This window comes from Podarcis raffonei, chromosome 1 (assembly GCF_027172205.1).
Source record: "Podarcis raffonei isolate rPodRaf1 chromosome 1, rPodRaf1.pri, whole genome shotgun sequence".
Lineage (NCBI taxonomy): Eukaryota > Metazoa > Chordata > Lepidosauria > Squamata > Lacertidae > Podarcis > Podarcis raffonei.
In genome coordinates, this window is record NC_070602.1 from 12,543,865 (window position 1) to 12,558,441 (window position 14,577).

General features: G+C 46.6%; 1 protein-coding gene across 5 annotated transcripts in view; it reads left to right on the forward strand.

Moving 5' to 3' along the window:
• Positions 1–14,577, forward strand: part of CEP170B (centrosomal protein 170B) — an 89,306-nt gene that overhangs the window by 15,504 nt on the left and 59,225 nt on the right. For 4 of the 5 annotated variants that reach the window (XR_008332977.1, XM_053410244.1, XM_053410366.1 and 1 more), the window contains exon 1: positions 13,347–13,448. Coding sequence is in view for 4 of the 5 variants with exons in the window: in XM_053410244.1 (XP_053266219.1) it covers positions 13,398–13,448 (51 nt within the window). In the remaining variant the exon portion in view is untranslated. Of the gene's footprint in view, positions 1–4,395; positions 4,475–13,346; positions 13,449–14,577 lie in introns of those variants that run through there. The other variant, XM_053410519.1, reaches the window with a different exon arrangement.

The window sequence follows — 14,577 nt, forward strand, 5'->3', positions numbered from 1 at the left end:
AAAACTAAATAAACACTTTTTTAAAAAAAAAGAAAAGAAAGAAAAAGCTTTATGGAGAAACGAGCTTTGAAAAGTTTTCAATGACATGAAATGAAAGAACTGAGGGCTGAGCTTCTTGCTGAGAAGGAATGTGACTTTGCAGATCCTGTAAGGAAGAGGAACTCTCAGTCAATGTGACTGTGTACTGGAAATACAAGTATTTCATATAGAGAGATACATGCAGAACCACTGACTCACGCATGACTTTCTCCCAGGTTGACAATCTCCCAGCTACTCTGCCCCTGTATTCTACCGCATGTACAGATACGGACATCAACGCCATCTCCCATAATCAGTTGGGGTCCAACAACATCTGGAAGGCTAGAAGTTCCCCATCCCTGGGGTAGACCTTGTTGCTGGGGCTAGATGAATATGGCAGCTCTTTATCTTGGGTCGCCAGCTTTTTTTTTTGGGACTACAACTCCCATCATCCCTAGCTGGCAGGACCTGCGGTCAGGAATGATGGGAGTTGCAGTCCAAAAGCAGCTGGAGCCCCAAATTTGGGAAACCCTGGCCTAACACTTCTAAAGCAGAAATCCACTTCTGAAGCATTGTTTCAAATTGAGATTGGGAGCACAACCGTGGTTATAGCAAAAGCACGCTGCACCATGGTTAGCTTCAAGAATGAAAGGGGATGGGGGTAGAAAGAGAGGAAGGAAGCAGGACAGAGTGTTTGAGCCCATGAGATCTCCAAGCTGTAGGTAAGAGACCCACCCAACAGAGTTACTGATGTCTGCAACAGGCCTTAGCTTGCATAAAAGATGTAGCTTGCACAAGGCGCATAGTGAAATGATTTTAAATGATTTCAGATATGTTCTGGTGCACAGAGCTCTCTCTTTTGGCTCCCCAAACCTCCTTCTTAACCTTGTGTGAGCCCCACTGTTTTACATCTGTGCTGTCGCTGTGGCAACATACGGCGGCACATAATTTCCTGTCTCTGTTTGCTGTGCGAGTCCCATCTGCAAAAGATTGCTTGTGCTCTGGATTTCCAAATCCAAGTGCAGCTGTACGTGGCTTGGCTATTCCAGCGTGCCAGCACATGCTTGCAACGTATTTGCATTTTAAGGGTGGAGAGAAGGCATTTGTTTCTTTGCACGTGCACACCCTTGAATGAGCAGAGCGGCTTTGTAGTTTAGGCTCAGGGCAGGGGCTCGGAAGCTGTCTTTGCAGCAGACCTCCAGTAGTGCCTTGAGTGAAAAACCTCAGGGGTCAAATGTGGCTCCCTAGGCTTCTCTTTCTGGCCCTTGGGATGGGAGACAAAACCAGAGCAACTCAGACCTATCTCTGTGCCCTCTTTGCACCCCCACCTAATCCAGCAGCCACAAGCTGCCGCTGCGTGAAAATGGCAAGGGAAAGAAAATCTGAATTCCGCAAGCTTTTACAAGCTATGCGAAGCAGAGGAGGAGGAGGAGGAGGAGGAGGAGGATCTTATCCAGCCCAAGGAACTGCCCAGCTTCCTCTGTGCTTGTCCTTCAAAAGTGCAGGCCATAACTTTCTCTCTACAAGACATTTGCACAACGGAGCTTAGGTACCCCTGGGAATTTGGCACCCCGGGCGGTTGGCAGGCTTGCTCCAATTAGTTGGCCTTGGCTAGTGGCAAATCCATTTGGCTGGCCTAATTGGAAAGGGCTAGGACATAGCGCGGGTGGCGCTGTGGGTTAAACCACAGAGCCTAGGACTTGCTGATCAGAAGGTCGGTGGTTCGAATCCCTGTGATGGGGTGAGCTCCCGTTGTTCAGTCCCAGCTCCTGCCAACCTAGCAGTTCAAAAGCACGTCAAAGTGCAAGTAGATAAATAGGTACCGCTCCGGCGGGAAGGTAAACGGCGTTTCCATGAGCTGCTCTGGTTCCCCAGAAGCGGCTTAGTCATGCTGGCCACATGACCCGGAAGCTGTACACCGGCTTCCTCAGCCAGTAAAGCGAGATGAGCGCCGCAACCCCAGAGTCGGTCGCGACTAGACCTAATGGTTAGGGGTCCCTTTACCTTTACCTTTACCTTTATGTTGAGGATACAAAACAGAGCTGTATGTCTGGTCCCCAGAATGCAGTCTGTGTGATTTCATTCTGGTCCACACCGTGGGCAGGTGCCAATGGCTGAATATGCACAGTGAGCTTTCCACTTTGAATACCCTGCAGTGGAACGCAACCTGTTCCACCAAGAGACAGCTTCCCTCACTGCTGGTTGACCTTCCCTTCCCTAAACGCCCCTAGCAGATGGCTTGAGGGCACCTCATTGGATGGGGCTACAGTTGCAAAGGGACCCACCTCTTTTAATGGCAGGGAAGTCATTGCCCATCCTGGCATCCTTGGCTCCTAGATCTCAAGATGCTTGCAGTGCTGCCTGCATTGTTGTACTCTTGTCATTTTAGGAACATAGCAACCTGCCTTATACACCTAGCTCAGTGTTGTCCACACTGACTGGCAGCTGCTCTCCAGTCACTACCTGGAGATGGCTGGGATTGAACCTGAAACCATCTGTATGCAGTGCAGATAGAATCATAGAATTGTAGGATCATCTCGTGCAACCCCCTGCAATGCAGGAATCTATCACCCAACGTTAGACTCAAACCCCTGACCCTGAGATTAAAGAGTCTCATGCTCTACCGACTGAGCTATGCTCTATTACAGGTATACAGGACCTTTAAAGCCCTAAATGGCCTCAGTCCTGTATACCTGAAGGAGCGTCTCCACCCCCATCGTTCAGCCCGGACAGTGAGATCCAGTGCTGAGGGCCTTCTGGCAGTTCCCTCACTGCGAGAAGCCAAGTTACAGGGAACCAGGCAGAGGGCCTTCTCGGTAGTGGCGCCTGCCCTGTGGAACACCCTCCCTTCAGATGCGAAGGAAATAAGCAGCTATCCTATCTTTAAAAGACATCTGAAGGCAGCCCTGTTCAGGGAAGTTTTTAATATTTAATGCTGTACTGTTTTTAACATTTGATTGGGGAAACTCAGCCAGATGGGCGGGGTAAAAATAAATTATTATTATTATTATTATTATTATTATTATTATTATTATTACAGATCTTATGGCCTTTCCCCATTTTCCTGTGCTGCCCACCTTTGGGCTTAGAACGAACATAGCTCTTCCCAGCTGAACTGTCTGTGTTTGCTGCTTTGTCGTTGTTATCTTCGTGGGGCCTCAAATAGGTTTTATTTCAAAAGCCCAAGGTCTTGACTTATGAAAGCTCACCAGGCCGACGTCTGAGAACACTCTGCTCTAAAGTTCAGAGCAAACACATTTACTAGACGGCGGCTGCTCTCTAGCATCGCCCGCTTATCAAATTTCAGAGTCTCTTCCTTGCTGTGATGCCAAGAAGGCGAAACCGCTTTGTGATTCCGTGGTCTGCCTGCAGATGTGTAGAATTCGTACTCTGCTTGGGTGAATAGTCCGAAAGCCTCTCCGCACATGGATTGTTTAACAAATACAGCAAAAACCAATTGCATCTCTCTGAATCTCTCTCAAGGCGGATAAACTGTGTGTGTGTGATTGCAGCAATCGCAGTAAAGGGTGTCTGTCGCATTGCCTGGGCAGGGTTAGTCAGTGTGGTGTTCGGTTAGCCGGGTATTGTTCAGTTCCAGCCAGCACAGCCAGTGGTCAGGGATGATGGGATTTGTAGTCCATAACATCTGAAGGATGCCTCGTTGGCTGCCAATTAATTTCCAGGCCCAATCCAAAGGGCTGCTGTTGACCTATAAAGTCTTAAATGGCTCAGGACGGCAATACTCCAAGGACAGCCTCTGCACAATTGAACCGACCCAAACCCTGCAATCATCATCTGAGAGGTCTGGAGGATGGCAACATGTGAAAGGGCTTTTTCTGCAGTGGCCCCCTGTTTGTGGAATGCTGTCCCCAGGGAGGCTCACCTGGCACCTTCACTGCATATATTTAGATGCTAGGTGAAAACGCTTCTCTGCTCCCAGGCATTCAACTCATTAGCATTCTATGGATTTTTAAATACCGTATTGGCCCGGATATAAGCTGCTCCCGAATATAAGCCACTCCCTTAAAATTCCGCAGGCACTCACACCCGTTTCGTTTTACCCTAGGTCTGTTTCAGCAGCGATATCGTAAAAGCCAATTTTTGTAAGGTCACGAAGTTAAGCCACACTTTAACTTTTCATGGTTGGAATTTGTGTGTGTGGGGGGGGGAAGTGAGGCTTATATTCAGGCCCACAAATGGTATGTTTGTGAGAGGGAGGTTATTGGTTTGTTATTGGTTTTGTTTTATGTATTTTGTATTCTCATTTTGTATTTTTCTGTTGTGAACCGCCCTGTGGTGAAGGGTGGCATACAAATTTTAGCAACAACAACAACAACAACAGTCTTTTAAATGACATTTTGCCCTTATTCTCCACAGACTTTTGTGAATGATGTGCGGATTCCAGACCAGAAGTACATCACGCTAAGACTGAACGATGTGATCCGTTTCGGCTATGATATCCTTTTTGGGAGTGCTCTATGGGCAGAATTTTGTGGGACCCTTAGCAACGTCCTTCCTTCCCACCGTGAGCCAATCCTGACTTCATGGGGCACTGTCCACTCCTGAAAGTCCGTAATAATAATAATAATAATAATAATACCATTATTGTCAATGTACAACCTGTGTACAATGAAATTAATACACTCCTTAATGAAATTTACGGTTATTGCACTCTCTGGCAGCCTCATTTTAGAGAGGCAGTGTGGTATAGTGGTTAAAATTTTGGACTAGGACTGAGAAGACCCAGGTTGAGATTTGCATTCATCTGTGAAACTCATGGGGTGACCTTGAGGCCTATTGCTAGCACTCAGTGTAACCTAACCGTACTTTTCTGTGTATAAGACGCCCCCCAATATATAAGACGCCCCCTATTTTGGGGGACCCAAATGTAGGAAAATGGGGGGAGATGGCACAGAGTTGTTGAACTTTTTTGGGGCGAGGATTGCCCAGATTGCTTTTTTTTTTGCGGAGGATTGCTCAGGGGGGATTGCCAAAAATTGCCCGCCCCAACGTGTCACAACATCCGCCTCTCATCTGTTCCCTCACCGACAGAAACTGCCAATCAACCGCTCAATTACCGCAGTGTCAGCCAGTCAACACCCCCCCATTGACGCAGCAACCAATAACACGCCCAATAGCCACTGACAGCCGTGGCAGCAACCAATCAAACGTGCACCCTATGCAAAATCCATGTATAAGACCACCCAAACTTCTTAGCATAATTTTTAAAGAAAAAAACCTAGTCTTATACACGGAAAAGTACGGTACTTCACAGGGTTGCTGTGAGCAACTTGCTCGTTTATTTATTTGCGGCATTTATAACTTGCGTATTTATTTGCAGAATTTGTAACTCGGTTCATTTATTAATTTGCAGCATTTGTAGCCAGTAAGTAGTAGCTCGCAAACGTCTGTCCTAAGACGGTCCCTGCCCTCAGCCTCACGATCTAAAACATCGGTTCTCAACCTGTGGGTCCTCAGATGATGTTGGACTACAACTCCCATCATCCCTAGCTAGCAAGGTCAGAGCTCGGGGATGATGGGAGTTGTAGTCCAACAACATCTGGGGACCAACAGGTTGAGAACCGCTGATCTAAAAGGACACAACACACAAGGAAAAGAAAATGGGAGGGAGGAGGGGACACTAAGGCAGTTTGAATCCTCATGGTGTGTGTGTGTGTGTGTTATCCTGCCCCCTCGCCAATGCCTGTGGCGGTTTGTAATTGGACAGTGAGTTAATGTAGGTCACTCTGAGGATATGAAATGCAGGATATGAAAGCAAAGTTCTTTCCCTGAGACTCTTGTGGAAGAACATCCTTTGGATTTCACCCTCCGTCTCGTGGAGGTTTTGGACATTTGGCAACTGAAAAAATGTTTGCATCCTGGCCTTGAGCAAAGCCAAACAGTGGATTTTGTTGGCTTCAGTGGGGAATTCCCTCTGGATCCCCCTAAATTGGCAACAGCAGCACTCTTGCTTTCCATCCCTGCCTCCCAAACCGGGATCGGTTGAAAAAACTCACTTGGCATCAGCTCCAGAGGGAAAGAATGCAATTGCTTAACTCTTTTGGAAACATCTGTGAGATGGAGCTGCAGAAGCTTTTGAGGCTGGGCTTTTAACCTCTTCATCAGAGCATCATCTCCCAGTTGTCTGGTATCTTCAGCCAGTTACCAGTGTTGCGATCGCTTTCTGTGTGCGCTCTAGGTCCCCCCAGGCCAGGATTTTTAATAACAATTGGCAGGTGGACGGACCATTTTCTCTGTGATAGAACACATGATTTGCCTGAAGAAGGTTCCAGGTTAAATCCTGCACACCTGAGGTTAGCAGGTGCCAGGAGAGATCTCTTGCCTGACATCCAGGCAGCTGCTGTCAGCTGGAGTAGACCAGCCTTGTAAATAAGCCCCCAGAAGTTACTAGCCTGCAGCAATTACTACTAGTGCGCCAGGCCCCGTGTTAGAAATTAGCCGGGTGTGTTTTGCGACCATGTGGACCTCTATGGATGCCAGGTTGGCAACTGGGGAAAGCAAAACGTTACTTGGAAGAGTAGGACCTGAAATATTTTCCTTGAAGCTTGAATTGGTTTAATTTTGGATCATTTGATGTTTTAAGGTATTGTAACCCGCTTTGAGATTTGTTCTTTAAAATATAAAGTGGTATAGACATGAAATTAATAATAACAATAACAATTCCCATTGGGAAAAAAGCACCTGGATATTCCATGGTGACAACCGCCATTCAGGTTTAAGGTGCCATTTGGTGATTAGATTCTATATCTGAGTTTTTAACTCTAGCTGGCACTGGGGCAAGTTGGTAGGAGAGGGATGGAGAGAGCTAGGAAGGGCATGGCTGAGAGGACCTTTTGCCTCTGGCACATGGCTAGGTTTCCATACTTGGCACAGTCTCCTCACTTTTCTGCTTCCAGCTCTTCATTGCCTGCTTGCAATACTCTTCTTCTTCTTCTTTAGTGATCACTCGTAGCTGAGTAAGATTGTCTTCCATGAACATGGTCTTAACAGTGAGTCCATAAGTGACTGTGGAGCCAATTCTGGACCCACACGTCCTTCCACAGTGGGGACATTGGTTTCCGGGCAGGAGTTGATCACGGTGAAGTTTTGCCAAGCGTGCCTTCCTCTTAGCACGTTTCTCCCTTTCGTCCTGAGTTTGAGCGTCTTCAAAGTCCATTTGGTAAAGGCTGTTCTCCAACTGGAGCACTCGCAGGCCAGTGTTTCCCAGTTGTCGGTGTTTATACTACTTTTTTTTATAGATTTGCCTTTCGAGAGCCTTTGAACCTCTTTTGTTGACCACCAGCATTACGCTTACCATTTCAAAGTTGGGAATAGAGTGCAGTGGTACCTCGGGTTACAAACGTAATCCATTCCGGAAGTCCATTCTTAAACCAAAGCCGTTCTTAAACTGAGGCACACTTTCCCTAATGTGGCCTCCTGCCGCAGGTGCCCTTCTACCATTTGGATTCTGTTCTTAGGGTGAGGTAAAGTTCGCAAACTGGGACACTACTTCCAGTTTTGTGGAGTTCATAAACCAAATAGTTTGTAAACAGGGCTGTTCTTAAACTGAGGTACCACTGCAGTTGCTTTGGAAGACGATAATCAGGCATCCGCATAACATGACCAGTCCAACCATACTAAGTGCTTTATGGCTACCAGGCTTAAATGCAAGGCTGGAATGGATAGCACTGGTCTAGACAAGCAAATAGCCTGACCTAGTTTAAGGCCAGGTTTGCTTCATGCATTTAAAATGCTCATATACCACTTCAGACATCCGTGGTTTCCCTGCACAGAACCCTGGGAGCTGTAGTTTGCTAAGGGTGCTAGGAGAACCCTATTCCCTGTGCTGTATGATAATTCCCAGAATCCTTCAACAACCCACCCTCCTTCCTTTGGAACTCTGGGAATTGTAACTGTGGGGTGGGTGGGGAGAAAAATAAGGGATTAGGCCAGGAAGATGATTTCACGTACGCGAGTTCATGACGCCTGAGATTCTTTTGGTCCATGCCCTTTTCCTTTTTTGATTTGTTTGCCATGTTGTGGGTTCAAGGGACGTATGACCACAGGGGAAAAATCACCTGGCCCGTATTGATATAAATATATGAAATATAAATATATGAAATATAAATATATGAATTTATATCATTATAAATTTAATAAAATAGTAAAATAATATTATGCTGGTACCGAGAGTAAATGGGATGGGGGGATGCTAAACTGTGCTTATCCTGCGATATGTACGATGAACGGTGGTGTTGGAGAACAGCTCTCTGGTGTGACTTGTGCCTCCAGCCTATTCCCATCCACCCCTAATTTATATCGACCTCCTTTCATTAAACAGCCTTGATGCTAAAATCAGGTCAATGGGCAAAAAATTCCTGATTAGCAAGGCATTGATTTTTAAGCAGGTTCCTGAATTACCCCATGGTCCATACCCACTTCTGGCTTTTTAATTTTTTCTTAAATTCGTCTACATTTCAACACTGTGTTTTCTGTCGAGTGCAAAAACGGGCATTATTCCGCTTTAACATGCTTTGTGGACAAGCAAGGTTCTCTCTCCCAAATAGTGTGGCGGGGCTGGCATTTCAGTGCATCTTGGCAGCAGACACGGGTCTCTCTGCAGGCCTTGGCGTTTGTTCGGATCCTTGTGGTGTGTTTGTGGAGGGAGAGAGACAGAGAAAGGGCAGCGGTGGTTGCAGGGCTAGGGAGAACCTTTTGCTGAAATGGAATCTCTTGCAGATGAAATTGCATGCCTAATTCCTGCGACCTGGTGCAATTTACTCTGGTCCCTCCCTACCATCTGATGGGCATTTTCCAAAAAAGCATTCTGCCTGTCCCCTTCTAGTTCAGCTCTTTATAGCTCGCATTGCCTGAGTCAGCAGTGTTCTCATGCAGAAGGCGACGCATCTGCCGGCCGCGACAAAAACTGGCCGGTTTCCCCAACTGTGCCCTTGTCCTTGGTCTGTTCCCCTCTCTCTAAAAGCAACATGCACAATCCTTTCTTGCGGTTCCAAACATTCCCAAACAACCTCCCACCCTCCTCTGTCGGTGAAGTGCAAGCCAGCTATTCTGTGCAGCTGTAATGTGAGCTGTGTCAACGTCGCCCATTTAAAACGGTTCATTGTGCTTTTGACGGGGCAATCTTTTGTGCTGCGTCTATACTTATTGCTCCGGAGGCAGAGCCTGGTGTCTGGGTGTGGCAGACGCATTTTTGCACAATGCTGCTTTATTCGTGTGCCTGCCTTGCCTTCTCATTTCTCTCCAACCCAGGTGTTCCACCGTCTACCTGTACACAAAGCTCCCAGGATACAGTCCTGTGTTCCATTTTAACCTGGAAGCCTGTCTGGGTAATGGGCACCAAATTCATGGTGGAGCTCTGAACTTTTATTTTAGCCTGCTCTTGATTGTGACCAACAGGGAAGCCTTTCCTTTCTTCCTTAAAAATAAAAAAATACAGATTGAGTAACAAAAGTGCTTATAGCATCTCTGCTTTCAGTTCATAGAGCCATTTCTACAGATTCAATGGGACTACAGTGGTACCTCATTTCTCAAACTCCTTGGCACGCAAATACCTTGGTTCTCAAATGCCAAAAACCCAGAAGTAAGTGTTCCGGTTTCCGAACATTTTTCGGAAGCCGAACGTCCGATGCGGCTGTCAGCTGTTGTTTCTGGGGTGCCTGCACCAATCAGAAGCTGCTCCCTTGGTCTTCGAACATTTTGGAAGTCAAACAGATTTCCAGAATAGATTAAGTTTGGTGCTTTTGTTTTTGCTATTTATTTTTCATTTTTGAGGCTTTTCCGGTTAATTTGTTTTTGTGACTGCGTGGAACCCAGTTCAGCTACTGATTGTATGACTGCAGAAATGGATAAAAGCCCCCCATCCAAACAATCGTCAGTGCAGGTAAGATTTTTTTTTTTAATCATCTACAATACTATCTTATTTATTTTATAGTACAGTACATTGATTATTGCTTTCATTTTATGGTTCAATGGTCTTGTTAGATAGTAAAATCCATGTTAAATTGCTGTTTTAAGGGTTGTTTATAAAAGTCTGGAATGGATTAATCCGTTTTGCATTACTTTCTATGGGAAAATGCGCCTTGGTTTTGGAACACTTTGGTTTTGGAACGGACTTCTGGAACAGATTAAGTTTGAGAACCAAGGTACCACTGTAATGTAACAGACAGTATGAGGCTGGAGGAGGAGGAGAGAGAAAGGGGGCAGATAGCAAACTGGTATTTTTACATGGTGTGTGTGTGAGGTTTTGGTGTCAGCGTCACGTGGGTAGGTTCTTTATCTATTATTAGTTTTTGTTGGCGATGAGAGAGATTGAGGGGCCCAGGACATGGCTGGAAAGCCTTTTTGTCACCTGAGCAAACTTGGACCACCCGCAGCTGGGTTTCTCAAACACATAGCTGTCAACTTACAGATTTGAAAATAAGGGACCAGCAGCCTCGAAAATAAGGGACCAGCAGCCAAAATAAGGGATTTTCGGAGCGCAGGTATGTTCAACTTCTGAGCCCCTCCGAGCCAAAGGCAGAAAGCCCAGCCAGCAGCCAAACGAAGCCTCAAGCGGTGGTTCCCACAGTGCAGCAACCCGGCAAAGGGGATGCAGCAAGGGAAACCACCGTCACCTCTCTGCTGGGAAGTGCTGCGCAAAGGCGAGTCCCCAGGCAATGAGGCCAATTTGATCGGCACAAGGCATGCAAGCTCCACCCCCCCAGTCGTTCTTAGACTCCTTATTGGGTGAGCAACGCAGCCAAGCAACACAGTTGGAGCCTCCCTCCTCCCTGGCTGGCAGGGAGGGAGGGAGAGGAGCTGCTTCCTTTGAAACCTGGGAAATTTAAGGGACATCATCAATAAGGGACAGCAGCGTGACACGGCGCTGGGATAAGGGACTTTCCCGCCAAATAAGGGACGGTTGACAGCTATGCTCAAACATCCCCCTCTTTGCTCTTAAGGGTGCTGCCTTTCACTTGCACGGAGTGGAACAGGCCTAGCCAAGGATTCCTCTGGCAGCGAATCTGCCCTTCCCATGTGATTCTGGAAGCTGGACAGCTCAGTGCCCGTGTGCCACAGTGTCTGGCAACATGGCGGTCAAGGTGGCGGAAGAGGGTGTGCACTTTCTAGCTGCCTCTGCTGAGCAGTGACCAAGCAGGGACGTATGGCCTGTATAGTAGCGTTCGAAACTCCCATTGTTCTAGGCCAGGCATCCCCAAACTCGGCCCTCCAGCTGTTTTGGGACTACAACTCCCATCATCCCTAGCTAACAGGACCAGTGGTCAGGGATGATGGGAATTGTAGTCCCAAAGCAGCTGGAGGGCCGAGTTTGGGGATGGCTGTTCTAGGCACATTTTGCGATATGGAGTTTCATTAGCGTGAGCGTTTTCTGAGCTCTGGGCGCAGTACTGCGCCTAGGATTTCAAGTTAAAAATTGCAGAGTGGAAGGAAAGGAGGACCTTTTTCTGCCTCCCCGCTTCCAGCTACTCTCCGAAGACTGGAGAAGAATACAAGAATATTATGGGGGGTGGGCAGGGGGAAGGACTAAACAAACGTAATATTTTAGCTGCTGTTCATTCATTTTCAGCTTTGCATTCTTGTTATTTAAAAGGCATGCCTAGACATTCCGTTGTTGCACCCATAACCTGGGTTTAAGGTACCACATTTATGTCTGAGAAGAGGCCTGCGCGACAGCATTGGTTTTTCGAACTATGTGCAGTAGTGATGACCATTGACTTGGATGGCCTTACACTGTGAGAACCAAATGCTTGGTCTGATCCAGCAGGGATTTTCCTAGGTGGCTCCTCCTCCTCCTCCTCCTCCTCTTCTTCTTCTTCTTCTTCTTCTTCTTCTTCTTCTAAAAATATTTTAGTGTGAGCAACCCTTCATAGGAGAACTCATTTGAAATGAATGGAATGCACTCTGCTTGTTGCAAGGGTATGCTCTGGATTGGCGCAGCCATTCAGGGGCTCTCAAGTGTCCTCCTTGCCAATTGAAGTATAGTTTAATTTAATTGCAGCTGGATGGATAGGTGTAAGAGGACTTGGCAGGAAGGGTGGGGGTGGGGGAGAGGCAGGCAGGGAGAAAGGAATGATGTCATCGCATAAACTTTCTCCTCCTGTGATTCTGAATCACCTGTTTTTCCTCTCTTGACCACCTGAGGTTTTTGTTTTTTTACTTCCTTGTAGAAATGATGTAAGTTTTCGCTGCGAGGTGATCCTAGCTGGTGTGCTGTGTATTTTTTCTTTTGAAGATGCAGTGACTTTTCTTCATTGATTTGTAGAATTTATATACTGTTCTCTCTCTCTCTCTCTCTCTCTCTCTTTATGCAAATCATGATCAGCAGATATAATGGGGGGGGGGTTAGTGTCGAGAGCCAGTGTGGTGTAGTGGTTAAGAGCGATAGACTCGTAATCTGGTGAACCGGGTTCGCGTCTCCGCTCCTCCACATGCAGCTGCTGGGTGACCTTGGGCCAGTCACACTTCTCTGAAGTCTCTCAGCCCCACTCACCTCACAGAGTGTTTGTTGTGGGGGAGGAAGGGAAAGGAGAATGCTAGCCGCTTTGAGACTCCTTCGGATAGTAATAAAGCGGGATATCAAATCCAAACTCCTCTTCTTCTATATCCTTTCATGTACATATACAACAATAACAAATGACACTTTCTAAAAACTAAGCAGAAACAGAATGAAACTGTATTATAAGTAAAACTGGGCAGTGTACGATTGAAAGTTGAGAATTGGAGAGCTTGAAATATTGCGTAAACTTCTTAAAGTGGCATCTAAAGCTGGCGTCTGTTTTCCTCTCAAACAACCAGGGGGACAGTATTCTAAAGATAGGTGCTACAACCCAGAAGTCCTGCTTCCTCATCGATAAGTGATAATCTGCTGGTCATGGGATGGCTAACAGGATCTCCTTGGAAGATCTTAAAGCTCTGTTGGGCCTGTGCTGAGACGGCCAGGGATCTGCTGGATCCCAAGCTGTTGCATCACTTCATCGGCCCTGATCTGGGGCTGATCATCCTGCTCTGCAACTTCCACCCCAGCTGTCATGAACAGCAGGCCTGCAGATGTTTTGATAGCTCCCCGCTGGCGGGAGTGGGAAAATTTGGAATGCACTTCAATTATAACAGCAATGTTCAGTTTTGACATATGCACCGCATCGCAAACCAGTCTTGTCACAGGTGGTGAATCTGCATCCCCTTACACACTTTCCCTTTTCAGCCGCTGTATGATGAATGTTTATTTCTGGCTCCTTTGAAATCATCTGACATGACTGTGTTGGGAGAGGAGTTGCCGTTGGCTTCTAATAATGTTACAGTAGATGAGTCCTGCAAAAAACCCTCTGCCTCTTTCCTTAACGTGTTCTCTACATGCAAACATGTATGTGCTCGAACACATCCAGCACAAGGTTCCAGAAGAAGCACTAAAGGTGAGCATTTGCATTCCTTTTTGTGTTTGTTTGGGGGGGGGTGGGATGAGAATAAGGGGGGCTATTTATAACACGCTTCTTGCACTAGTGAAGTATTCCTACAGCTCAGGGGTATTGCACAAGTGGCTCGACACCATTTTTTCCCTGCTGCTTAGCTTGCAAACCCCCCCAAAACGGGTGTCGGGGAAATGGGATTTCCTAGATTCATAGGAGGCGTGGGATCTGATGCCTCTGATAGCTCTCCTAGCAGTAGAAATGAGGGGCTGTGTGGCTCAGTGGTGGGATGCATGCTCTGCATGTTTCCATGGATAACGAGATTGGCTGATATTGGGAAGGTCATTTCTGTGCCTGTAGAGAGTGTCAGGGAATTCTACACAATATTGATCCAGAGCAGATTCCAACGTATAGTTAGCAGAGTAAAAACTTAAACACGTTGCAGGATTACCAAAAAATAGACCAGAGGCAATTAATATTTCATCCAGCAGAGCTTTACTGCTACTCAAGTCAAATGAGCATAATGGTCACAAATCCAATACATTCAGGATTGGCACTGTCCATAAGGAATCCAGTTGCAGCAGACTTAAGCTTACAATAACTTATAATAAGACTAAACCTTAGCACTAAGCATACTATGTACAGAACACCACACCAGAAGGAAGAGAGACAGAAAGAGAAAGAGAAAGTGAAGCCCAGGCTCCTTCTGACCTTACTTTTATAAGTCAGCATGACCTTGACTCAAAGAGATAACAGAACCAGTTTAAACCAGCTGCACTCAGCTTCTCGGAAGGAATAACCCAAACACCACGAACCTTCTGCTTGTTTCTTTCACACAGAGAAGCTTCCAATTGAATCAATTGGAATAGGAAAGATCTGTACACATCAGATCAATACTTTCTGCACTAAAAAATGCAAACGGACTCTCCCCCTGCATCCGGGTAGATAGTATTGGCTTAAGCTTAGGTGTGGGGAACATTTGGCTTTCCAGATGTTCATATAGGGTTGGGAGGGTCATCCGGTACAACCCCCTGCAATGCAGGAATCTCAGCTAGATCATACACGACTGATGGTCATCTAACCCCCAGTGGAGGAGCGTGAGTGTGGCGTGCACAATTCATTCTGAGCTTCTCAT